Source organism: Oncorhynchus masou, chromosome 31, assembly GCF_036934945.1.
Source record: "Oncorhynchus masou masou isolate Uvic2021 chromosome 31, UVic_Omas_1.1, whole genome shotgun sequence".
In the NCBI taxonomy this organism is placed as follows: Eukaryota; Metazoa; Chordata; class Actinopteri; order Salmoniformes; family Salmonidae; genus Oncorhynchus; species Oncorhynchus masou.
The window spans coordinates 46,940,185-46,967,413 of NC_088242.1; the positions used below are offsets into that span (position 1 = coordinate 46,940,185).

Here is a 27,229-nt window from a genome sequence, read left to right on the forward strand (position 1 = left end):
TAAATAAAAAATGTGCCATGTACAATAGGCCTGAGTGGTAGGCTATTAGGCTATGTATTGTATAATGGCACAATCATTATTTTAATTACTTTTTTAATGGGCTTGGGCTCATATATAAACCTATGCATAAGCTCGAATATGGTATGGGTGTTTTGAATTAATCATCACCTTAGAAAGCGCTGTCCATTTCCTTGTGTTTGGCTTTGAAACAACATCAACAATGACCATGTTTTCCACTCAGTGGTTGAACTTCTTTCTTCAAATTGATCAATCATCCAGGTGAGCTTAAAAAGCATGATACTGTTTTGATAACAAGTTTTTGATGTGATTTACAAAGGCATTTGCATTGATGTCAGAGTGGTTAGAGGGACAATAGAGCGCTGAGTACCAGGCAATTAGCGACCTGATTGGTCGTCATAAAATTGGGGACTACCAACACATGTCCAGAGTGCATAAGAGGAGTGTACCATGATTCAATGGTCACGTGGAATTTGACTGCGGTTATGACTCATGACTGCCAGTGTGATGTATTACGGTCACCGCACCAGCCCAAGTTCAAATCAGGTTAAGAGCTGCTTAGGGAGGAAGTGACACTGTTAACCAAGCAGTGTGACGTCTGTCACATTTGAAGATCTGTTACGTGGAAGGAATATGTAGGATGCTCCACCACTACACTGCTTATACATATACAGACAGGTTAGAGAGATGTATATGTGAAGGGATGTACAGTATGAATCTCAAACTCAGGGCATTTGGTGTGTGTGAGTGAGTGTATGTGTTTGCAGGTCCGTGTGTGCACATGTGCGCGTCCGTGTGCGTGCCGTGTGTGTGTGTGGAGGGAGACAGAAGGCTTTCTCACAGCCTGCAATTAAAGGCTTCTCCTGCTTGGATAAAAGGAATCAAATGCAACTGCTACGGCTGTGCATAATCTGTCTCTCTCTCTTGCTCTTTCTGATCTCTGTCCCTCTTCCCACTTCTTTATTCTGCTATTTCTTTCATTCTCTTGCTCATTCTCTTTCTCTCTCTCTCATATTGAAGAGATAATGACATAAGACGTCTCTGGCTCGCTCTCAATATTTCATCATGAATGTATTTCCCCTGACAGAGGAAGATTTCATGTACAGATAAAATAAACATCACCATAGCAATGCCTTATTGTGCTTCAAAAGTTAAATATCATGAGTAAAAAAAATCTACCTTGTCAAAACATACAGAACTCAGCCATACATTTACTGTTGCATGTCAGTAAAAGGTAGCTGTGCTTGTCCATGCTGAATCTCTCATCTCCTTACTTGAGCTCTCTCCATCACGCTCAGCTTTAAACTCTGAACAGAGCCCCGTTGTGTGGCACACAGTTACCCCACGCTCTTTCTATCTCTCTCATCCAGGACCTATATACTAACCAGTGTCAGAGAAAGGCCCAAAAATTGTCAAAGACTCCAGTCACCCAAGTCTAGGTCCAAAAAGGCTCCTTAACAGCTTCTACCCCCAAGCCATAAGACTGCTGAACAACTAAACTAATCAAATGGCCAGTAATCACCCCTCCCACCTCTCGGATTATTATCTATGTATAGTCACTTTGCAAATTCCCTCGATTAATCTGTACCCCCGCACATTGACTTTGTACCGATACCCCCTGTATATAGCCTCATTATTTTTATGTATATTTCTTGTGTTACTTTTTGATTGATTGGATTTTTTTAACTTAATTAATAAATTTAGTTAATTTAAATTTTTATTTACTCTATTTCTTGAACTGCATTGTTGGTTAAAGGCTTGTAACTAAGCATTTCGGCGCTTGTGACAAATAAAAAGTGATTTGATTTGATTTCGATGTGCCCTGTCGATTAATAAATGTATTGGATCGGTGGAGCAATAGTCTGCGGCAACCTCTATTTTTGTGTTTTCAGTTCCACTGGCCCGCACCTCGCTACCTCAATGTGCGTTTGTTTTCCTTTCTCCAGAGAACTTGTACGGTACTCCCAAGCCCCCAGCCGAGCCCAGTCCGGCGGCCCCTCCCTTGAATGTGAGTGAGGCGCTGCTGCCCGGAGCCTGGTCCAGTGCCCAGGGCAAGAGGAAGAGGAACCAGTCGGTTAGCAACATGGAGCAGCGAGCCAGCCTGGAGCTGCCTGAGGAGGAGGACTGCAGCCTTCCCGTGGTCAACGAGAATGGTGTGGCCATTACGCCAGGTGAGCAACCCCTAGACTCTAAAACGACCCCTAGACTCTAGTCCTGTTCTTAATTTCACTAAACACACAAACATACAGTGGCAGCAAAATACCTATATGAAAATAATTATGAAAATCAAATAATAATCTTGTATGGCAGAAAAGTATATTTACAAACATCTAATAAGTAATCTAAAAATTCACGAGGTAAGATTTAGCATTTTTGGCTTTATATGTCATTGGTGTATTTGTATATTTTAACTGCATTTGGTTTTCAGACACCTTGACTTTTTCCAATTTTGTTACGTTAGTCTTATTAAAAAATTTATTAAAATGTCGTTTTCCATCATCAATCTACACACAATACCCCATAATGACAAAGCAAAAACAGGTTTTACATAAGTATTCAGATGCTTTATTCGCACAAATATATATATATATATATATATATATATATATATATATATATATATATATATATAATATATATATACAGTATATTTATACAGTTGAAGGCAGAAGTTTACATACACTTAGGTTGGAGTCATTAAAACTCGTTTTTCAACCACTCCACAAATATCTTGTTAACGAACTATAGTTTTGGCAAGTCGGTTAGGACATCTACTTTGTGCATGACACAAGTAATTTTCCCAACAATTGTTTCCAGACAAATTATTTCACTTATAATTCACTGTATCACAATTCCAGTGGGTCAGAAGATTACATATACTAAGTTGACTATGCCTTTAAACAGCTTGGGAAATTCCAGAAAATTATATAATCATTTGAGCCAATTGGAGGTGTGGTTCGTCCTTGGGAGAAATTTACAAACACCTGAAGGTACCACGATCATCTGTACAAACAATAGTATGCAACTATAAACCCCATGGGACCACGCAGCCTTCAAACCGCTCAGGAAGGAGATGCGTTCTGTCTCTTAGAGATGAATGTACTTTGGTGTGAAACAACAGCAAAGGACCTTGTGAAGATGCTGGAGGAAACAGGTACAAAAGTATCTATATATCCACAGTGGAACGAGTCCTATATCAACATATCTTGAAAGGCCGTTCAGCATGGAAAAGCCACAGCTCCAAAACCGCCATAAAAAAGCCAGACTATGGTTTGCAACTGCACATAGGGACTGACACGGCCTGCAACCAAAACATGCGACCTCTCCTTCACTGCAGCCGAGGTGAGTAAAACATTTAAACGTGTTAACCCTCGCAAGGCTGCAGGCCCAGACAGCATCCCCAGCCGCGCCCTCAGAGCATGCGCAGACCAACTGGCTGGTGTGTTTACGGACATATTCAATCAATTCCTATCCCAGTCTGCTGTTCCCACATGCTTCAAGAGGGCCACCATTGTTCCTGTTCCCAAGAAAGCTAAGGTAACTGAGCTAAACGACTACCGCCCCGTAGCACTCACTTCTGTCATCATGAAGTGCTTTGAGAGACTAGTCAAGGACCATATCACCTCCACCCTACCTGACACCCTTGACCCACTCCAATTTGCTTACTGCCCAAATAGGTCAACAGACAATGCAATATCAACCACACTGCACACTGCCCTAACCCATCTGGACAAGAGGAATACCTATGTGAGAATGCTGTTCATCGACTACAGCTCGGCATTTAACACCATAGTACCCTCCAAGCTCATCATCAAGCTCGAGACCCTGGGTCTCGACCCCGCCCTGTGCAACTGGGTACTGGACTTCCTGACGGGCCGCCCCCAGGTGGTGAGGGTAGGCAACAACATCTCCACCCCGCTGATCCTCAACACTGGGGCCCCACAAGGGTGCATTCTGAGCCCTCTCCTGTACTCTCTGTTCACCCACAATTGCGTGGCCACGCACGTCTCCAACTCAATCATCAAGTTTGCGGACGACACAACAGTGGTAGGCTTGATTACCAACAATGACGAGACGGCCTACAGGGAGGAGGTGAGGGCCCTCGGAGTGTGGTGTCAGGAAAATAACCTCACACTCAACGTCAACAAAACTAAGGAGATGATTGTGGACTTCAGGAAACAGCAGAGGGAACACCCCCTATCCACATCGATGGAACGGTAGTGGAGAGGGTAGTACGTTTTAGGTGCCTTAGCATACACATCACAGACAAACTGAATTGGTCCACCCACACAGACAGCATCGTGAAGAAGGCGCAGCAACGCCTCTTCAACCTCAGGAGGCTGAAGAAATTTGGCTTGTCACCAAAAGCACACACAAACTTCTACAGATGCACAATCGAGAGCATCCTGGCGGGCTGTATCACCGCCTGGTACGGCAACTGCTCCGCCCACAACCGTAAGGCTCTCCAGAGGGTAGTGAGGTCTGCACAACGCATCACCGGGGGCAAACTGCCTGCCCTCCAGGATACCTACACCACCCGATGTTACAGGAAGGCCATAAAGATCATCAAGGACAACAACCACCCGAGCCACTCCTATATGTCCCATAAACATCACAATTGGGTCTTTTTTTCGATTAAAATCGGTCCATATTTACCCAAAATGTCCATTTATGAACACCGAGAAATCCATGGAAAAAGTCACGTTTCCGAACGCGACGTCATTTTATAAAATTCATAAAGTAGCCTATAAACTTTGACAAAACACTTCAACCTACTTCTGTTATCCAAGTGTAGGTATTAGTAAACGTTAATAAACGATCAAATTGATCACGGAGAGATCTGTATTCAATAGCTAGAAGTTTTCAAAACGAAGTCCATTTTTTCACCGACATTATTTCCAGGTGCGCACCTGAAGACAGGATGTGCTATTCAGTGATCTCACCAAGGATAAGGGGAACTGGAAATCACAACACTGGCGACATCGTGTGGAAGCTGTAGGAATTGTAAGCACAGTTCCATCATTTATGGCAAGCCATAGACAATACAAAGACTGGCGGATGGATTTTTTCTTCGTCGATTTTGTGATCAGGTTTCTGGCGATTTTGACCACGGAACTTGTTCTGTTATAGTCACAGACACCATTGAACCAGTTCTAGAAACTTCAGTGTTTTCTATGCACACATACTAATCATATGCATATACTATATTGCTGGCATGAGTAGCAGGACGTTGAAATGTTGCGCGATTTTTAACAGAATGTTGAAAAAAGTAGCCCGATCTTCAAACAATGCTACCTAATATAATATTTACATACCCTACATTATTCATCTCATATGTATACGTATATACTGTACTCTATATCATCTACTGCATCTTTATGTAATACATGTATCACTAGCCACTTTAACTATGCCACTTTGTTTACATGCTCATCTCATACGTATATACTGTACTCGATACCATCTACTGTATCTTGCCTAAGCCGCTCTGTACCATCACTCATTCATTCATATATCGTTATGTACATATTCTTTATCCCCCTACACTTGTGTGTATAAGACAGTAGTTTTGGAATTGTTAGTTAGATTACTTGTTGGTTATTACTGCATTGTCGGAACTAGAAGCACAAGCATTTCGCTACACTCGCATTAACATCTGCTAACCATGTGTATGTGACAAATAAAATTTGATTTGATTTGAAGATCGTACTTTTAGGAGAAATGTCCTCTGGTCTGATGAAACAAAAATACAACTGTTTGGCCATAATGACCATCGTTATGTTTGGAGGGGAGGAGGCTTGCAAGTCGAAGAACACCATCCCAACCGTGAAGCACAGGGGTTGCAGCATCATGTTGTGGGGGTGCTTTGCTGCAAGAGGGACTGGTGCACTTCACAAATAGATGGCATCATGAGGGAGGAAAATTACGTGGATATGTTGAAGCAACACCTCAAGACATCAGTCAGGAAGTTAAAGCTTGGTCACAAATGGGTCTTTCAAGTGGACAATGACCCCAAGCATACTTCCAAGTTCTGGCAAAATGGCTTAAGGACAACAAAGTCAAGGTATTGGAGTGGCCATCACAAAGCCCTACCCTCCATCCTATCGAACATTTGTGGGCAGACCTGAAAAAGTGTGTGCGAGCAAGGAGGCCTACAAACCTGACTCCGTTACACGCGCTCTGTCAGGCGGAATGGGCCAAAATTCACACAGCTTATTGTGGGAAGCTTGTGGAAGGCTACCCGAAATGTTTGACTCAAGTTAAACGATTTAATGGCAATGCTACTGAATATGAATTGAGTATATGTAAACTTCTGACCCACTGGTAATGTGATGAAAGAAATAAAAGCTGAAATAAATCATTCCCTCTACTATTATTCTGACATTTCACATTCTTAAAATAAAGTGGTGATCCTAACTGACCTAAAACAGGGAATTTTTACTCGGATTAAATGTCAGGAATTGTGAAAAACTGAGTTTAAATGTATTTGGCTAAGGTGTATGTAAACTTCCGACTTCAACTGTATATACAACTATATATACACTACTATTCAAATGTTTGGGGTCACTAAGAAATGTCCTTGTTCTTGATAGAAAAGCACATTTTTTGTCCATTAAAATAACATATAATTGATCAGAAATACAGTGTAGACATTGTTAATGTTGTAAATGACTATTGTAGCTGGATACGGCAGATTTTTAATGTCATGTCTACATAAGCGTAAAGAGGCCCATTATCAACAACCATCAGTCCTGTGTTCAATGACACATTGTGTTAGCTATCCAAGTTTATAATTTTAAAAGGCTAATTGATCAATAGAAAACCCTTTTGCAATTATGTTAGCACAACTGAAAACTGTTGTTCTGATTAAAGAAGCAATACATCTGGTCCTTTAGACTAGTTGAGTATCTGAAGCATCAGCATATGTGGGTTCGATTACAGGCTCAAAATGGCCAGAAACAAACAACTTTCTTCTGAAACGTGTCAGTCTATTCTTGGTCTGAGAAATGAAGCCGGAAGTGTGAGATATTACCAAGAAACTGAAGATCTCGTACAACGCTGTGTACTACTCCCTTCACAGAACAGTGCAAACTGGCTCTAACCAGAAGAGGAGTGGGAGGCCCCTGTTCATTTGTTAACCTTTATTTAACTACACAAGTCAGTTAAGAACAAAGTCTCATTTTCAATGATGGCCTAGGAACAGTGGGTTAACTGCCTGTTCAGGGGCAGAACGACAGATTTCTACCTTGTCAGCTCGGGAATCTGAACTTGCAACCTTCCGGTTGCTAGTCCAACGCTCTAACCACTAGCTAGAGCGTTGCAGCCCCGGGAGGCCCCTGTGTACAACTGGGCAAGAGGACAAGTACATTAGAATGTCTAGTTTGAGAAACAGACTCATCACAAGTCCACAACTGGCAGCTTCATTAAATAGTACCCGCAGAAACACTGGCCTCAACATCTGAGCTGTTCTTGCCATAATATGGACTTGGTCTTTTAACAGATAGGGCTATCTTTTGTAAACCACCAATACCTTTTCACAACACAATTAATTGGCTCAAACGCATTAAGAAGGAATGAAATTCCACATATTAAGGTTTAACAAGGCACACCTGTTAATTGAATTGCATTGCAGGTGACTACCTCATGAAGCTGGTTGAGAGAATGTCAAGAGTGTGCAAAGCTGTCATCAAGGAAAGGGGTGGCTACTTAGAATCTCATATAAAATATATTTTGATTTAACACTGTTTTGGTTAGTACAATGTTCCTTATATGTTATTTCATTGTTCTGATTTCTTCATCAATGTAGAAAATAGTAAAAATGAGTAGGTGTCCAAACTTTTGACAGGTACTGTATATTTGTTATATATATTTTTATAAAATGTAATTGTTACTTTTGAGTTTCGTGTATGTTGTTATATACAAAATTATATACACATTTTTACATAATGTTTTATTTCAGGAATGACTTTCCACGGTTAGAAAACACATGGATTTTATAAAAAGTTTATAATACTATTTATTTATCCATGTGTAAGTTCTGCATGACACAATTTAAGAATCAAATTAAACCTTAACTGGTCTGTTATAAGAGAAAGCATGATGACGTATCAGGCAACCTGTTAAAGTTGAAGATTTTTAAGTTGAACAGATTACGATTCCCTGACAATGATGCCAAACAATCACTCATACCGTGTCTACACAGTGCTGGAAATCTTTTATAAAAAATGTTATAATATGTACGCAACAAGGATGATTGCCTTTGGTAAATATTTCCCTGAAGTGCCGTATAGTGCATTCCAAAATACAGCTAGATTGAGAAATAGGCCTACTGTATGGAGGCCGTGTTCGAAGTAACGGTCCAGTGTTTCCAGATTTGTATGAAATATGACCTATAATTAATTACAATATGAGTAAAATAGTTTTAGTCCCCTCCCCAAACATGTTAATTAAGAATGTTAAAAGGCAGCTTTTCTTTGTTGTAAAGTTGTGACTTACTGGTCATAAAAAATATTAATGCAAGCAGCCTGCTGATTGGCTAGCTCATCATCATCGTCTATGAGCAAGTCTGTCTGTTTGAGATACAAGTTTGAGGTGGTTTAAAAATATAGATATTTTAATTTCTTCCAATTTATGCTTTCCCCACAAATACGAGAATAGGATGAGTCAAAAACATCATTTGGGTATGAGTTGACAGAATATCAACTTTTAAAGTGAGATTTTCACTGACAGTTATTTTAACATTCTACGGTATATCCTATTAGAGGCAAACAGCAGAAGGTATACTTTTGGGTGTCCTGGGTTACTTCCTTTAACTTAGCTTAACTTTCTTTTGTACTATGGAACAGAACAGTAATCTTGAATTATGAATAGAATGTGAATTTAAGTTTAACGACTTACATGATCTTTCCATAATGTCCATTCTCATTTCTATTCAAAAATGTCCATTAAGCTTTACATTCCGCTCCTTATTCTTGGACATGGGACGCAGCTCAGAGATTTTTGTGTTGATAGCTGAGCCGAAGTTAACTGGAAGGGTGCTTGGCTACTTCTGGAGAGTAGCCCCTATGGTATAAAATAAATTAACTTCTTGCGTCGAGCAATCCCGGATCCGGGATTCTATTTATAGCCTCAAGCTCATTAGCATAACGCAACGTTAACTATTCATGAAAATCGCAAATGAAATGAAATAAATATATTTGCTCTCAAGCTTAGACTTTTGTTAACAACACAGTCATCTCAGATTTTCAAAATATGCTTTTCAACCATAGCTAAACAAGCATTTGTGTAAGAGTGTTGATAGCTAGCATAGCTAGAAGCCTAGAATTCAGCCAGCAACATTTTCACAAAAACAAGAAAATCATTCAAATAAAATCATTTACCTTTGAAGAACTTCAGATGTTTTCAATGAGGAGACTCTTTACATAGCTGTACATAGTCTATTGGTAAATAACCCACCCATTTTCACCTACCTCATCCCCACACTGTTTTTATTTATTTACTTTTCTGCTCTTTTGCACACCAGTATCTCTACCTGTACATGACCATCTGATCATTTATCACTCCAGTGCTAATCTGCAAGGTTGTAATTATTCGCCTACCTCCTCATGCCTTTTGCACACAATGTATATAGACTCGCCTTTTTTGTACTGTGTTATTGACTTGTTAATTGTTTACTCCATGTGTATCTCTGTGTTGTCTGCTCACACTGCTAAGCTTTATCTTGGCCAGGTCGCAGTTGCAAATGAGAACTTGTTCTCAACTAGCCTACCTGGTTAAATAAAGGTGAAATAAAAAAAACAAAAAAAACAAAAAAACTCTCAGTTAGATAGCAAATGTTCAGTTTTTCAAAAAAATATTATTAGTGTAGGACAAATCGCTCCATTTGTTCATGTTTGGCTATGAAAAAAACTTGTATCCAGTTATAGCCTCAAGCTCATTAGCATAACGTAACGTTAACTATTTATAAAATCGCAAATGAAATGAAATGAATGTGCTTGCTCTCAAGCTTAGCCTTTTCTTAACAACACTGTCATCTCAGATTTTCAAAATATGCTTTTGAACCATAGCAAAACAAGCATTTGTGATAGCTAGTGTAGCATTTAGCGTAGCATTTAGCGGGCAACATTTGCACAAAAACCAGAAAAGGATTCAAATAAAATAATTTACCTTTGAAGAACTTCGGATGTTTTCAATGAGGAGACTCAGTTACATAGCAAATGTTCAGTTTTTCCTGAAAGATTCTTTGTGTAGGAGAAATCGCTCCGTTTTGTACATCACGTTTGGGTACCAAAAAACCCCGAAAATTCAGTCATCAAAACGGCGAACTGTTTTCCAAATTAACTCCATAATATCGACTGAAACACGGCAAACGCTGTTTAGAATCAATCCTCAATGTGTTTTTCACATATCTCTTCATTGATATATCGTTCGTGGTAGTCTCCTTTCTCCTGTGAATCGCTTGGAAAAAGACGTGCAGTTGAAGATGACGCACCAATTTCGACGGAGGACACCGGGCGGACACCTGGCAAATGTAGTCTCTTATGGTCAATCTTCAAATGATATGCCTACAAATACGTCACAATGCTGCAGACACCTTAGGGAAACGATAGATCGGGCAGGCTCATTCCTTGCGCATTCACAGCCATATAAGGAGACAATGTAAAACAGAGCCTCAAAAATCCTTTCCGGGTTGAAGTTTCATCTTGGTTTTGCCTGTAGCATATGTTCTGGGGCACTCACAGACAATATCTTTGCAGTTCTGGAAACATCAGAGTGTTTTCTTTCCAAAGCTATCAATTATATGCATAGTCAAGCATCTTTTTGTGACAAAATATTGCGCTTAAAACGGGCACGTCTTTTTATCCAAAAATGAAGTAACGCCCCCATAGATGTAACAGGTTAAGTAAACACTTACAATAAAGGATGAAAGTAAGTAAATGTACAAAGGCCTATATACCTGTTAACATTTTGATTTGTTTTTAAATTGACTGTAGATGGCGTCCAGCTTTGTTTTCTCTAGCTGCTGATGGTGTGGTCCTCTCCACTTTGACATCCTTGGAGGTTGCTCACCAGCTCCACGGGATAGACAGCCGTGATCAATGTCCGTACAAAGGATGAGGCAGAGTTGGCATTTATAGCATAGGCCCAGGCCAGCTTGTCAACAAACACCCCTGTCCCTGGGGGGTTCAACCTATTTAAACAGGGAAACAGGGATGTTTTTGTATTTTACTTTTTCATAAAATAAAATATGCAATATAACTTTTTTGGTTTGAATGTGTGAAAATAGATGAATGCCCCTTTAAAGCTGATTACCTGATCTGAATCAGTCACAGGAACCGGAGATAAGGGGGTAGGGGCAGACGCAGGACTGGAGAGGGTGGAGCTGGGTTGTGCAGAGCCAGACGAAGGGTTGGAGAGAGCATAGCTGGGTTGTACTGAGCCAGACGCAGGGCTGTAGAGGGAAGGGCTAGGTAGTGCAAGAGAAGCCATTTTACCTAGTTTCCTCACATATATGAGGAGGCACGGGTACATCTAAACTCAGCAAAAAAAGAAACGTCCCTTTTTCAGGACCCTGTCTTTCAAAGATAATTAGTAAAAATCCAAATAACTTCACAGATCTTCATTGTAAAGGGTATAAACACTGTTTCCCATGCTTGTTCATTAACACCTCTGGGATAGGGGGCAGTATTTTCACATCCAGATGAAAAGCATGCCCAAAGTAAACTGCCTGCTACTCAGTCCCAGAAGCTAGGATATGCATGTTATTAGTAGATTTGGGTAGAAAACACTCTGAAGTTTCTAAAACAGTTTGAAAAATGTCTGTGAGTAAAACAGAACTGATTTTGCAGGCGACACCCCGAGCACAATCCATCCAGGGAAAATGTTTTTGAGGTCAATCTGTTTTCCATTAGATTTCTAAGGCAAGCCCATTTTAATAGAGCCAAATAAATGTACATTTTGGGGATATAACAACAAAATTAATCAAACAAAAGGACCATTTGTGATGTTTATGGGACATATTGGAGTGCCAACAGAAGAAGATCTTTAAAGTTAAGGCATGAATTATATCGTTATTTCTGAGTTTTGTGTCGTGCCTGGCGAGTTGAAATATGATTGTCATGTGTTTGTTTGATGGGGTGCTGTCCTCAGATAATAGCATGGTTTGCTTTCGCCATAAAGCCTTATTGAAATCTGACACAGTGGCTGGATTAACAAGACGTTAAGCTTTATTTTGGTGTATTGCAATTAAAAGTTAAATATTTCTAATAATTTAATTTGAATTTGGCGCTCTGCCATTTCACCTGATGTTGTCAAATCGATCCCGCTAAGGGGATTTGATCCATAAGAAGTGTTAATGAACATGCACTTGTGGAACGGTCATTAAGACACAAACAGCTTACACACGGTAGGCAATTAAGGCCACAGTTATGAAAACTTAGGACACTAAAAGAGGCCTTTCTACTGACTCTGAAAAAGGGGTCTGGGGTCCCTGCTCATCTGTGTGAATGTACCTTAGGCATGCTGCAAGGAGGCATGAGGACTGCAGATGTGGCCAGGGCAATAAATTGCAATGCCCATACTGTGAGACGCCTAAGACTGCGCTACAGGGAGATAGGACAGACAGCTGATCGTCCTCGCAGTGGCAGACCACGTGTAACAACACCTGCACAGGATTGGTACATCCGAACATCACACCTGCAGGACAGGTGCAGGATGGCAACAACAACTACCCGAGTTACACCAGGAACGCACAATCCCTCCATCAGACTGTCCGCAATAGGCTGAGAGAGGCTGGACTGATGGCTTGTATGCCTGTTGTAAGGCACAAACCCACCACCGTCGCTGGACCAGATAGGACTGGCAAAAAGTGCTCTTCACTGACGGGTCGCATTTTTGTCTCACCATGGGTGATGGTCAGATTTGTGTTTATCGTCGAACGAATAAGCGTTACACCAAGGCCTGTACTCTGGAGTGGGATCGATTTGTAGGTGGAGGGTCCGTCATGGTCTGGGGCGTTATGTCACAGCATCATCGGACTGAGCTTGTTGTCATTGCAGGCAATCTCAACGCTGTGTGTTACAGGGAAGACATCCTCCTCCCTCATGTGGTACCCTTCCTGCAGGCTCATCCTGACATGACCCTCCAGCACGACAATGCCACCAGCCATACTGCTCGTTCTGTGCGTGATTTCCTGCAAGACAGGAATGTCAGTGTTCTGCCATGGCCAGTGAAGAGCCCGGATCTCAATCCCATTGAGCATGTCTGGGACCTGTTGGATCAGAGGTTGAGGGCTAGGGCCATTCCCCCTCCAGAAATGTCTGGGAACTTGCAGGTGCCTTAGTGGAAGAGTGGGGTAACATTTCACAGCAATAACTGGCAAATTTGGTCCAGTCCATTAGGAGGAAATTCACTGCAGTACTTAATACAGCTGGTGGCCACACCGGATACTGACGGTTACTTTTGATTTTGACCCCCTCTTTGCTCAGGGACACATTATTCAATTTCGGTTAGTCACATGTCTGTGGAACTTGTTCAGTTTATGTCTCAGTTGTTGAATCTTGTTATGTTCATACAAATATTTACACATGTTAAGTTAGCTGAAAATAAACGCAGTTGACAGCGAGGACGTTTCTTTTTTTGCTGAGTTTACATGTATAACATATTGATTAGATTGAAGATAGGTTTAGTAGTGAAATAACATATTTCATGCTACTGCAAATATGAAACCTTATAGTTTCTGTGAATATAAGACGAAACAGCCAGCCTGGTTTGCCAGTGTCATTTATCGACACTGGCGAACATGCCTCACACAAGCATTACTACAATAGTGATATATGAGTGGACATTGATGTTCAAATTAAAGGACTGACTGGTTCATCACACAGACATCAACCGGGTCCATACAAACAACAAATGTTTTTGAGGAACAAGGTGTTGTGGGAGGTGCTAGGGGTAAAACATTATTACTAGTCATGGTGTCCGTTAGCTTTCAACACTGAATAAGGGGGAAGCATATTTTATTAAATCACATTTAAGCGGCACAGACGCTGGTTTTTGCCTCTGTTTAGCCCAGTGGATTAGAGTCAAGATTATTGCTCAGTATTGAAGAACCATCTCCTTCCATGTGTCATTCTGCTGTTTCAGTTCAAAGTTTTCAAAGTTTTCCTGTTTAAGTTTGGAGATCTCCTGCTCCAATTTGTCAACTCTGTTCGTGACCTTAATGCTGTCTGATGACTGATACTGTTTTAGGAATGTCTTCAGCTGATTTCTGGGTATCATATGAATGACAATATGGGTCAATGACAAATGCTGACAATCACTGTTCATTGATCACAGGAGGGACAATTTTGTAGCGGTAATACAACGTAAATGAGCCTTACCTTTGGCTGCAAAGGGGTTGGCTAAAATGTGTTTTCCACATATAACCCAACCCCTCTGAATCAGTGAGGTGCTGAGGGCTGCCTTAATCTACAGTCACGACATGGCATCCGGGGAGCAGTTTTTGTTGGGGTTAACTGCCTTGCCCTGGGGCAGAATGGCAGATTTGTACCTAGTCGGCTCGGGAATCAATCCAGCAACCTTTCTGTTACTGGCCCATCGCTCCTACCTGCCAGGCTACCTGCTGAACCCTCTATGAACAACAGTTGCAAAAATGTCAATAAACCTCCATCAACAGACCAACACCCATGCAATGGAACTCTTATTTTTGTGCCTGACCAAATACAATGTGTGTATGGGTGGTGGATCACATCATGTTATTACCTAACTTGTTACCATGGGAATATTCTATATCCTTGTTAACTTGGATTTTTTTTTATCTTGTCTTATTACTTTAGCCAGCTATATTCTCATAAATGCTGGGGGAAGCTTTGCCCTGGAAATAGGTGTCTCTGTTGTTCCACTCTGTGAAAGACATACAGTCTACAATAGCAGTGTCAAATGGTGTAACTTAAAACCATGCATATCTGAAGCATAAGATTTCTACTTACTGCTAACAAAAAATTACATTTGCTATATAATGGGGCCACCTTCCTGGCGGCTTCATCCCGACTCCACTCAATTATGGTGGGATAGTCAGTTACAGGATGCCTCTGGTCATTTGAGTTTGCGGTCATTGTATCACATTATAGCATCTGTCTTGACCTCGCTGTACCTCCCTTGAGTGTCCCCCTCACTCCACCGCACAACAGAGAACTTCCGGTCCAAGCTGAATGAGTGAAACAGTTCTCACTATCTTTACATGATTAGACCAGAACGTTAGTCAACGTTAGTTTGTCCCAATTCTTAGAAATATTTGCTGGCGTGTTAGCCATGCAGACATGTGTAACTTCAGCAGTCTTCTTAGAGTATCTTTCCATTTCATGTGAATTTAATGTGAAATCATGGGAATACATATCTATTGTTAACTTACCTATCTTCGTCTCATTGTACTTTCAGTTTCTCGTCGTGGTGACTGTTTGCCTGACTTTAGAAATGAAATTTTTCGACCTAGCTAGCTATGTCTCTCTCCTACTTTCCGCTTGTCGCCGTGGTGACTCATTGACTGCAGAATTAAAATGATTTCTAGCTACGTCACCCTTATGTTTCTACTTAAAGGGACAAAAAAGGTGAAGGTAGCTAGCTATCTAAAGCTAAGGGAGTGATTTTCATTACGAATTATACTAATTATGCTACTAACACAGAAGAACGGCTGAGAGATGGAGTTCACAAAAAATACTTCACTGGGCCACAAAATGTGAGTACTCATCTTTTGATAGGACTGACACCGTTGTTCTATTGCTGTGCAAAGTTGATATGATGTTCATAAACATATGTATAACATTTATATTGAGTGTATTTTACATATTGTCACTTACAGGACTTGCAAGAGACACAAAATGAATCACAGACAAGCAGCTGTCGTCACAGTAACTGTGGTGAGTGGGACCTACAGTGCGTTTTTATTTATTTCTTTTGAAAAAAGTATTGAATATTTAAAACATACAATATACTTTTGGGTGAAGCCGCTCAACAACTATGTCACATTAGTCATCTAACAGATTCCCATCCAGAGCGACACACAGAAGCAACCAGGGTCAACACCCTGCTCAAGGGCATGTCGACAGATCTCCCACAATGTTAAAAACGGGGACCCGAACCAGCGATCCAACAGCCACGGGCCCAAGTTCCCAACCACCAGGTTACCAGCCCTCCAAGATCCCCCCACAGTTCCCCAAGAGCTGCCCGCAACCATCCAAGAGCCCCCCCCCCTGAGAAAATAAGATAAAAAAAATATTATTATAATCATTCCACCCCCCCAATAATCAAGAAAATGAACAAAAGACAAAGGAAAACAGAAAACAACAACGCAAAAAAACAAAAGATATAATGGACAACAAAAATAAAAGTAAGGCCATCTGAATATGTTTGTGTGCATGAATGGCACTATTTACATGTGTGTGTGTTCGTGTATGTGCACCTGTGTGCATTTGAATGAGTGTGTGTGTACAGTCGTGGCCCAAAATTTTGAGAATGACACAAATATTAATTTTCACATAGTCTGCTGCCTCAGTTTGTATGATGGCAATTAGCATGTACTCCAGAATGTTATAAAGAGTGATCAGAAGAATTGCAATTAATTGTAAAGTCCCTCTTTTCCATGCAAATGAACTGAATCCCCCAAAAACATTTCCACTGCATTTCAGCCCTGCCACAAAAGGACCAGCTGACATCATGTCAGTAATTCTCTCATTAACTTCTTGGATATAGGGGGCGCTATTTTAATTTGTGGATGAAAAACGTTCCCGTTTTAACCTCTTGAATCTATATGGGCGCTATTTCATTATTGGATAAAAAACGTGCCCGTTTTAAGCGCAATATTTTGTCACAAAAAGATGCTCGACTATGCATATAATTGACAGCTTTGGAAAGAAAACACTGACGTTTCCAAAACTGCAAAGATATTGTCTGTAAGTGCCAGAGAACTGATGTTACAGAAAAAACTCAGATAAAAATCAATTCAGGAAGTGCCGCATTTTTTGAAACCGCCTCATGGCAATGACTCCTTATATGGCTGTGGAGGAGCTAGGAGTCAGCTTACGTTTTCCAAGTTTTCCCCAAGGTGTCTGCAGCATTGTGACGTATTTGTAGGCATCATTGGAAGATTGACCATAAGAGACTACATCTACCAGGTGGTCGCTTGGTGTCCTCCATCGCAATTATTGCGTAATCTCCAGCTGCAATATTTTTCCGTTTGCTTCTGATGAGAAACCAACTCGCACGAATGATTTATCATCGAATAGATATGTGAAAAACACCTTGAGGATTGATTCTAAACAACGTTTGCCATGTTTCTGCCGATATTATGGAGCTAATTTGGAAAAAAGTTTGGCGTTGTAGTGACTGCATTTTAGTTTTTTTTTCTTAGCCAAACGTGATGAACAAAACGGAGCTATTTCTCCTACACAATCTTTTGGGAAAAAAATGAACATTTGCTATCTAACTGAGAGTCTCGTCATTGAAAACATCCGAAGTTCTTCAAAGGTAAATGATTTTATTTGAATGCTTTTCATGTTTTTGTGAAAATGTTGCCTGCTGAATGCTAGGCTTAATGCTATGCTAGGCTATCCATACTCTTACACAAATGCTTGTGTAGCTTTGGTTGAAAAGCATATTTTGAACATCTGAGATGACAGTGTTATTAACAAAAGGCTAAGCTTGTTTCAATATATTTATTTCATTTAATTTGCGATTTTCATGAATAGGAAACGTTGCGTTATGGTAATGAGCTTGAGGCTATGATTACGCTCCCGGATACGGGATTGCTCGACGCTAGAGGTTAGCACAGGTGTGAGTGTTGACGAGGACAAGGCTGGAGATCACTCTGTCATGCTGATTGAGTTTGAATAACAGACTGGAAGCTTCAAAGGGAGGGTGGTGCTTGGAATCATTGTTATTCCTCTGTCAACCATAGTTACCTGCAAGGAAACACATGCCGTCATCATTGCTTTGCACAAAAAGGGCTTCATAGGTAAGGATATTTCTGCCAGTAAGATTGCACCTAAATCAACCATTTATCGGATCATCAAGAACTTCAAGGAGAGCGGTTCAATTGTTGTGAAGAAGGCTTCAGGGCGCCCATGAAAGTCCAGCGAGCGCTAGGACCGTCTCCTAAAGTTGAGTCAGCTGCGGGATCGGGGCACCACCAGTTCAGAGCTTGCTCAGGAATGGCAGCAGGCAGGTGTGAGTGCATCTGCACGCACAGTGAGGCAAAGACTTTTGGAGGATGGCCTGGTGTTAGGAAAGACAGCAAAGAAGCCACTTCTCTCCAGGAAAAACATCAGGGACAGACTGATATTCTTTAAAAGGTACATAGATTGGACTGCTGAGTACTGGGGTAAAGTCATTTTCTCTGATTGTTTGGAGCATCCGGAAAAAAGCTTGTCCGGAGGAGACAAGGTGAGCGCTACCATCAGTCCTGTGTCATGCCAACAGTAAAGCATCCTGAGACCGTTCATGTGCGAGGTTGCTTCTCAGCCAAAGGAGTCGGCTCACTCACATTTTGCCTAGAACACTCACTCACATTTTGACTGGAACATGGCCATGAATAAAGACTGGTACCAACACATCCTCCGAGAGCAACTTCTCCCAACCATCCAGGAACAGTTTTGTGATGAACAATGCCTTTTCCAGCATGATGGAGCACCTTGCCATAAGGCAAAAGTGATAACTATGTGGCTCGGGGAACAAAACATCGATATTTTGGGTCCATGGCCAGGAAACTCCCCAGACCTTATGCCCATTGAGAACTTGTGGTCAATTCTCAAGAGGCGGGTGGACAAACAAAACCCCACAAATTCTGACAAACTCCAAGCATTGATTATGCAAGAATGGGCTGCAAAACAGTCAGGATGTGGCCCAGAAGTTAAATGACAGCATGCCAGGGCAGATTGCAGAGGTCTTGAAAAAGAAGTGTCAACACTGCAAATGTTGACTCTTTGAATCAACTTCATGTAATTGTCAATAAAAGTCTTTGACACTTATGAAATGCTTGTAATTATACTTCAGTATTCCATAGTAACATCTGACAAAAATATCTAAAGACACTGAAGCAGCAAACTTTGTGGAAATTAATATTTGTGTCATTCTCAGAACTTTTGGCCACGACTTTATATGCATGTGTACAAACACCTGCACGGCATCAGCCTCAGGCAAACTGGCATCAGCTGTAAAAACACTGCCCCTCTGTGTCATTCAAACAGACATTTTGTTATGTTTTATTTTTACTTTTATTTGTATACTTTTATCTTTGACTGTCATTCTCTCCCCCGCCCAGCAACTCCACTCCCACTTTTCTCCAATTTCTCATCCCAACCCTCAGCTTCCCTCAGCCCATCCCACCTATCTCTGCTGGCCACCCTCTTCAGATTTCTACACACCATATATCGTTCAACTATGCTGTGATGTTTAATATACAATTTCAATCTACAGTTGAAGTCAGGAGTTTACATACACCTTAGCCAAATACATTTAAACTCAGTTTTTCACAATTCCTGACATTTAATCCCAGTAAAGTTCCCTGTCTTAGGTCAGTTAGGATCACCACTTTATTTTAAGAATGTGAAACGTCAGAATAATAGTAGAGAGTGATTTATTTCAGCTTTTATTTCTTTCATCACATTCCCAGTGGGTCAGAAGTGTACATACACTCAATTAGTATTTGGTAGCATTGCCTTTAAATTGTTTAACTTGGGTCAAATGTTTCAGGTAGTCTTCCACAAGCTTCCCACAATAAGTTGGGTGAATTTTTGCCCATTCCTCCTGACAGAGCTGGTGTACTGAGTCAGGTTTGTGGGCCTCCTTGCTCACACATGCTTTTTCACTTCTGCCCTTACATTTTCTATAGGATTGAGGTCAGGGCTTTGTGATGTCCACTCCAATACCTTGACTTTGTTGTCCTTAAGCCATTTTGCCAAAACTTTGGAAGTATGCTTGGGGTCATTGTCCATTTGGAAGACCCATTTGCAACCAATCTTTAACTTCCTGACTGATGTCTTGAGATGGAGATAGGAGATGGCTCTCGTAGAAGATGGTGCGGGTGGGGATGGCTGCTGGTTTATTGGCTCTTAACCAACCATGCTATTTTGTTTGTTTTTTCGCGTTGTTTGTAACTTTTGTACATAATGTTACTGCTACCGTCTCTTATGACTGAAAAAAGTTTCTGGACATTAGAACAGCAATTACTCACCTCGAATTGGATGATGAGTTTTTCTTTAATGAGGATATACTCCAAACACCCGAACTGACCCTCATCCCCGCCATTCGCTGGAGAAGGAAACTGAGATTTACGTAAAGAGATCAGGGTGCCTTGTGAGGATCAGGCGATGAGTGGCTAATCTGCCTTTGCCCGTAATACTGCTAGCCAACGTTCAATCGCTGGAAAATAAATGGGACGAACTGAAAGTATGTATATTCTACCAACGGGACATTCAAAACTGTAAAATCTTATGTTTCACCGAGTTATGGCTGAATGACGACCTTAATAAGATACAGCTGGTGGGTTATACACTCTATTGGCAGGATAGAAAATCAGCCTCTGGTAAGACAAGGGGCGGGGGCCTATACATATTTGTAAACAACAACTGGTGCACGATATCTAAGGAAGTCTCCAGGTTTTGCTCGCCTGAGGTAGAATATCTCATGATAAGCTGTAGACCAAACTATTTCATTTGTATTTTTCATAGCTGTCTACATACCACCACAGACCGATGCTGGCACTAAAACCGCACTCAATGAGCTGTATACCACCATTAGCAAACAGGAAAACGCTCATCCAGAGGAAGTGCACTTGGTGGCCGGGGACTTTAATGCAGGGAAACTTAAATCCGTTTCACCTCATTCCTATAAGCATGTTAAATGTGCAACCAGAGGGACAAAAACTCTAGTGCACCTTTACTCCACACACAGAGACGTGTACAGAGCTCTCCCTTACCCTCCATTTGGCAAAGCTGACCATAATTCTATCCTCCTGATTCCTGCTTACAAGCAAAAATTTAGGCAGGAAGCACCACTGACTCTGTCTATAAAAAAGTGGTCAGATGAAGCAGATGCTAATCCACAGGACAGTTTTGCTAGCACGGACTGAAATATATTCCGGGATTCTTTCGATGGCATTGAGGAGTACGCCATATCAGTCACTGGCTTCATCAATAAGTGCATCGATGACATCTTCCCCACAGTGACCGTATGTACATATCCCAACCAGAAGCCATGGATTACAGGTAACATTTGCACTGAGCTAAAGGGTAGAGCTGCCGCTTTCAACGAGTGGGACTCTAACCCAGAAGCTTATAAGAAATCCCACTATGCCCCCCGACGAATCATCAAACAGGCAGTGTCAATACAGGACTAAGATCGAAACGTACTACACCGGCTCTACACCGGCTCTGACGCTCGTCGGATGTTTATTTATTTATTTCATTTCACCTTTATTTAGCCAGGTAGGCTAGTTGAGAACAAGTTCTCATTTGCAACTGCGACCTGGCCAAGATAAAGCATAGCAGTGTGAACAGACAACACAGAGTTACACATGGAGTAAACAATTAACAAGTCAATAACACAGTAGAAAAAAAGGGGAGTCTATATACATTGTGTGCAAAAGGCATGAGGAGGTAGGCAAATAATTACAATTTTGCAGATTAACACTGGAGTGATAAATGATCAGATGGTCATGTACAGGTAGAGATATTGGTGTGCAAAAGAGCAGAAAAATAAATAAATAAAAACAGTATGGGGATGAGGTAGGTGAAAATGGGTGGGCTATTTACCAATAGACTATGTACAGCTGCGGCGATCGGTTAGCTGCTCAGATAGCAGATGTTTGAAGTTGGTGAGGGAGATAAAAGTCTCCAACTTCAGCGATTTTTGCAATTCGTTCCAGTCACAGGCAGCAGAGTACTGGAACGAAAGGCGGCCAAATGAGGTGTTGGCTTTAGGTATGATCAGTGAGATACACCTCCTGGAGCGCGTGCTACGGATGGGTGTTGCCATCGTGACCAATGAACTGAGAGAAGGCGGAGCTTTACCTAGCATGGACTTGTAGATGACCTGGAGCCAGTGGGTCTGGCGACGAATATGTAGCGAGGGCCAGCCGACTAAAGCATACAAGTCGCAGTGGTGGGTTTTATAAGGTGCTTTAGTGACAAAACGGATGGCACTGTGATAAACTGCATCCAGTTTGCTGAGTAGAGTGTTGGAAGCTATTTTGTAGATGACATCGCCGAAGTCGAGGATCGGTAGGATAGTCAGTTTTACTAGGGTAAGTTTGGCGGCGTGAGTGAAGGAGGCTTTGTTGCGGAATAGAAAGCCGACTCTTGATTTGATTTTCATTTGGAGATGTTTGATATGAGTCTGGAAGGAGAGTTTACAGTCTAGCCAGACACCTAGGTACTTATAGATGTCTACATATTCAAGGTCGGAACCATCCAGGGTGGTGATGCTAGTCGGGCATGCGGGTGCAGGCAGCGATCGGTTGAAAAGCATGCATTTGGTTTTACTAGCGTTTAAGAGCAGTTGGAGGCCACGGAAGGAGTGTTGTATGGCATTGAAGCTCGTTTGGAGGTTAGATAGCACAGTGTCCAAGGACGGGCCGGAAGTATATAGAATGGTGTCGTCTGCGTAGAGGTGGATCAGGGAACGCCCGCAGCAAGAGCAACATCATTGATATATACAGAGAAAAGAGTCGGCCCGAGAATTGAACACTGTGGCACCCCCACAGAGACTGCCAGAGGACCGGACAGCATGCCCTCCGATTTGACACACTGAACTCTGTCTGCAAAGTAATTGGTGAACCAGGCAAGGCAGTCATCCGAAAAACCGAGGCTACTGAGTCTGCCGATAAGAATATGGTGATTGACAGAGTCGAAAGCCTTGGCAAGGTCGATGAAGACGGCTGCACAGTACTGTCTTTTATCGATGGTGGTTATGATATCGTTTAGTACCTTGAGTGTGGCTGAGGTGCACCCGTGACCGGCTCGGAAACCAGATTGCACAGCGGAGAAGGTACGGTGGGATTCGAGATGGTCAGTGACCTGTTTGTTTACTTGGCTTTCGAAGACCTTAGATAGGCAGGGCAGGATGGATATAGGTCTGTAACAGTTTGGGTCCAGGGTGTCTCCACCTTTGAAGAGGGGGATGACTGCGGCAGCTTTCCAATCCTTGGGGATCTCAGATGATATGAAAGAGAGGTTGAACAGGCTGGTAATAGGGGTTGCGACAATGGCGGCGGATAGTTTCAGAAATAGAGGGTCAAGATTGTCAAGCCCAGCTGATTTATACGGGTCCAGGTTTTGCAGCTCTTTCAGAACATCTGCTATCTGGATTTGGGTAAAGGAGAACCTGGAGAGGCTTGGGCGAGGAGCTGCGGGGAGCTGTTGGCCGAGGTTGGAGTAGCCAGGCGGAAGGCATGGCCAGCCGTTGAGAAATGCTTATTGAAGTTTTCGATAATCATGGATTTATCGGTGGTGACCGTGTTACCTAGCCTCAGTGCAGTGGGCAGCTGGGAGGAGGTGCTCTTGTTCTCCATGGACTTCACAGTGTCCCAGAACTTTTTGGAGTTGGAGCTACAGGATGCAAACTTCTGCCTGAAGAAGCTGGCCTTAGCTTTCCTGACTGACTGCGTGTATTGGTTCCTGACTTCCCTGAACAGTTGCATATCGCGGGGACTATTCGATGCTATTGCAGTCCGCCACAGGATGTTTTTGTGCTGGTCGAGGGCAGTCAGGTCTGGAGTGAACCAAGGGCTGTATCTGTTCTTAGTTCTGCATTTTTTGAACGGAGCATGCTTATCTAAAATGGTGAGGAAGTTACTTTTAAAGAATGACCAGGCATCCTCAACTGACGGGATGAGGTCAATGTCCTTCCAGGATACCCGGGCCAGGTCGATTAGAAAGGCCTGCTCACAGAAGTGTTTTAGGGAGCGTTTGACAGTGATGAGGGGTGGTCATTTGACTGCGGCTCCCTAGCGGATACAGGCAATGAGGCAGTGATCGCTGAGATCCTGGTTGAAGACAGCGGAGGTGTATTTGGAGGGCCAGTTGGTCAGGATGACGTCTATGAGGGTGCCCTTGTTTACAGAGTTAGGGTTGTACCTGGTGGGTTCCTTGATGATTTGTGTGAGATTGAGGGCATCTAGCTTAGATTGTAGGACTGCCGGGGTGTTAAGCATATCCCAGTTTAGGTCACCTAACAGAACAAACTCTGAAGCTAGATGGGGGCGATCAATTCACAAATGGTGACCAGGGCACAGCTGGGAGCTGAGGGGGGTCGGTAGCAGGCGGCAACAGTGAGAGACTTATTTCTGGAGAGAGTAATTTTCAAAATTAGTAGTTCGAACTGTTTGGGTATGGACCTGGAAAGTATGACATTACTTTGCAGGCTATCTCTGCAGTAGACTGCAACTCCTCCCCCTTTGGCAGTTCTATCTTGACGGAAGATGTCATAGTTGGGTATGGAAATCTCACAATTTTTGGTGGCCTTCCTGAGCCAGGATTCAGACACGGCAAGGACATCAGGGTTAGCAGAGTGTGCTAAAGCAGTGAGTAAAACAAACTTAGGGAGGAGGCTTCTGATGTTGACATGCATGAAACCAAGGCTTTTTTGATCACAGAAGTCAACAAATGAGGGTGCCTGGGGACATGCAGGGCCTGGGTTTACCTCCATATCACCCGCGGAACAGAGGAGTAGTATGAGGGTGTGGCTAAAGGCTATCAAAACTGGTCGCCTAGAGCATTGGGGACAGAGAATAAGAGGAGCAGGTTTCTGGGCATGGTAGAATATATTCAGGGCATAATGCGCAGACAGGGGTATGGTGGGGTGCGGGTACAGTGGAGGTAAGCCCAGGCACTGGGTGATGATGAGAGAGGTTGTATCTCTGGACATGCTTGTTGTAATGTGTGAGGTCACCGCATGTGTGGGAGGTGGGACAAAGGAGGTATCAGGGGTATGAAGAGTGGGACTAGGGGCTCCATTGTGAACTAAAACAATGATAACTAACCTGAACAACAGTATACAAGGCATATTGACATTTGAGAGAGACATACAGCGAGGCATACAGTAATCACAGGTGTTGAATTGGGAAAGCTAGCTAAAACAGTAGGTGAGACAACAACAGCTAATCAGCTAGCACAACAACAGCAGGTAAAATGGCGTTGACTAGGCAACGGGGCCGACAGATAAAACATAAACAAGCAGAATGGAGTACCGTGATTAATGGACAGTCCAGCGTGCATCAGCTATGTAGCCAAGTGATCAGTGTCCAGGGGGCAGCGGTGGATGGGGCAGGGAAGCTGGACTGGCGAGTGTTATCCAGGTTAAAAAAACTAACAATGACTAGCTTGTAGCTAGTTAGCTGGTTAGCTTCTGGAGGTTCTTGAGTGTGTTCTAAAATTTTTAAATAATAGCGATTCCGTATCACATTGGGTGAGGCAGGTTACCGGAAGGTATAAACAAATTAAAAATCGAAAAGAGATAGAAAGTAAATATGGGTCCAGTGAGTGTTTGGGACGCGGCGATTCAGACGGTTAGCAGGCCTGTGCTAACAAGCTAACAGTTAGTAGGCCGGGGCTAAACAAGGTAGCAGTTAGCGGACCGGGGCTAAACAAGCTAGCAGTTAGCAGGCCGAATTAGCAAGCAAGGAGATAGCAAGGGCTAGAGAGTTAGCCTTTGGGGGACGTCGCGATGGGGTGAGTCTGTTTATTCCTCTTCATGCGGTGACATCGATAGACCGGTCGTGGGTCCGGGTATTTATTGTAGCCAGGAGTATGCTACGGTGTTAGCACAGGGGCTCTGGCCGGGCTATCTTCAAGCTAAGTGGGTGGAAACGCTAGCCAGGAGTAATCATCCGGGGTTGCGGTTTAGCTAGATAGCTAGTTGTGAAGATCCTGCTGAAAAATGTTCCGTTTGCGGTGGGAATCCGGGGATAGAAGATAAATAGGTCCGTTATGCTCTGGTTAGAGTCGCGTTGTTCGAACTGGCGAGAGCTTTCCGAGCTAAAGGTTAGCTGATGACCGGTTAGCTGAAGACCGCTAGCATAGCTGGTAGTTAGCTGGCTAGCTTCAGTTGAGGGGTTCCGGTTCCGAAGTAAATATAAATACTTTAGGAAAAAAAATAGCTACATTGGGTGAGGCGGGTTGCAGGAGAGTTTTTGGAAGCTGAGGTTTAGCAAAATGTTTTTAAAAAATATGCGAAGAAAAATATGTAAAAATGAAAGAAAAAAAACGATATAAAAACGATATATACAAGGGACATGACACGACAGGACGTCTTACTGCTACGCCATCTTGGATCAACATATACCAGAACCGTAAAGCGCTGCAGAAGTACAGCATAGATGTTGCTTAACAATGTGCAGTGGCCCCTTTAGGCAAAAGAAAAAGAGCAGATTTGCATGTTTTTTTAAAGCAAAATAGCTCTCTTTAGTCAGGTAAAGAGGAGTCTAAAAGACCCGAAGTGTTTTCTTAAATGAGAAAATGGTTAGGTAAGTTAATGCTCATCTTACCAAGATGGAAATAATCGCTGTGGCAGGGCTTGAGGACATTCAGAGACTGGTCCTGAAACCACTCCTGTGTTTTCTTGGCTGTATGCTTAGGATTGTTGTCCTGTTGGAAGGTGAAACTTCACCCCAGTCTGAGGTCCAGGTTTTCATCAAGGATTTCTCTGTACTTTGCTCTGTTCATCTTTGCCTCTCCTGACTAGTCTCCCAGTCCGTGCCGCTGAAAAACATCCCCACAGCATGATGCCACCACCGCCATGCTTCACAGTAGGGATGGTGCCAGGTTTCTTCCAGATGTGACACTTAGCATTCAGGCCATAGAGTTCAATCTTGGTTTCATCAGACCAGAGAATCTTGTTTCTCATGGTCTGAGAGTCTTTAGGTGCTTTTTGGCAAGCTCCAAGTGGGCTGTCATGTGCCTTTTACTGAGGAGTGGCTTCTGTCTGGCCATGCTTGCACAAAGGCCCATTTGGTGGAGTGCTGCAGAGGTGGTTGTCCTTCTGGAAGGTTCTCCCATTTCCACAGTGGAACTCTAGAGCTCTGTTAGAGTGACCATCGGGTTCTGGGTCTCCTCCCTCAGCAAGGCCCTTCTTCCCCGATTCCTCAGTTTGGCTGGGTGGCCAGCTCTAGGAAGAGTATTGGTGGTTCCAATCTTCTTCCATTTCAGAATGATGGAGGCCA

General features: G+C 42.5%; 1 protein-coding gene across 1 annotated transcript in view; it reads left to right on the forward strand.

Annotated features, from left to right (window-relative positions):
- The window catches only part of LOC135524029 (membrane-associated guanylate kinase, WW and PDZ domain-containing protein 2-like), a 358,255-nt gene that overhangs the window by 138,121 nt on the left and 192,905 nt on the right, over window positions 1-27,229 (forward strand). The window contains 1 exon segment of the mRNA XM_064951156.1: window positions 1,965-2,189. Coding sequence (XP_064807228.1) covers window positions 1,965-2,189 — 225 coding nt within the window.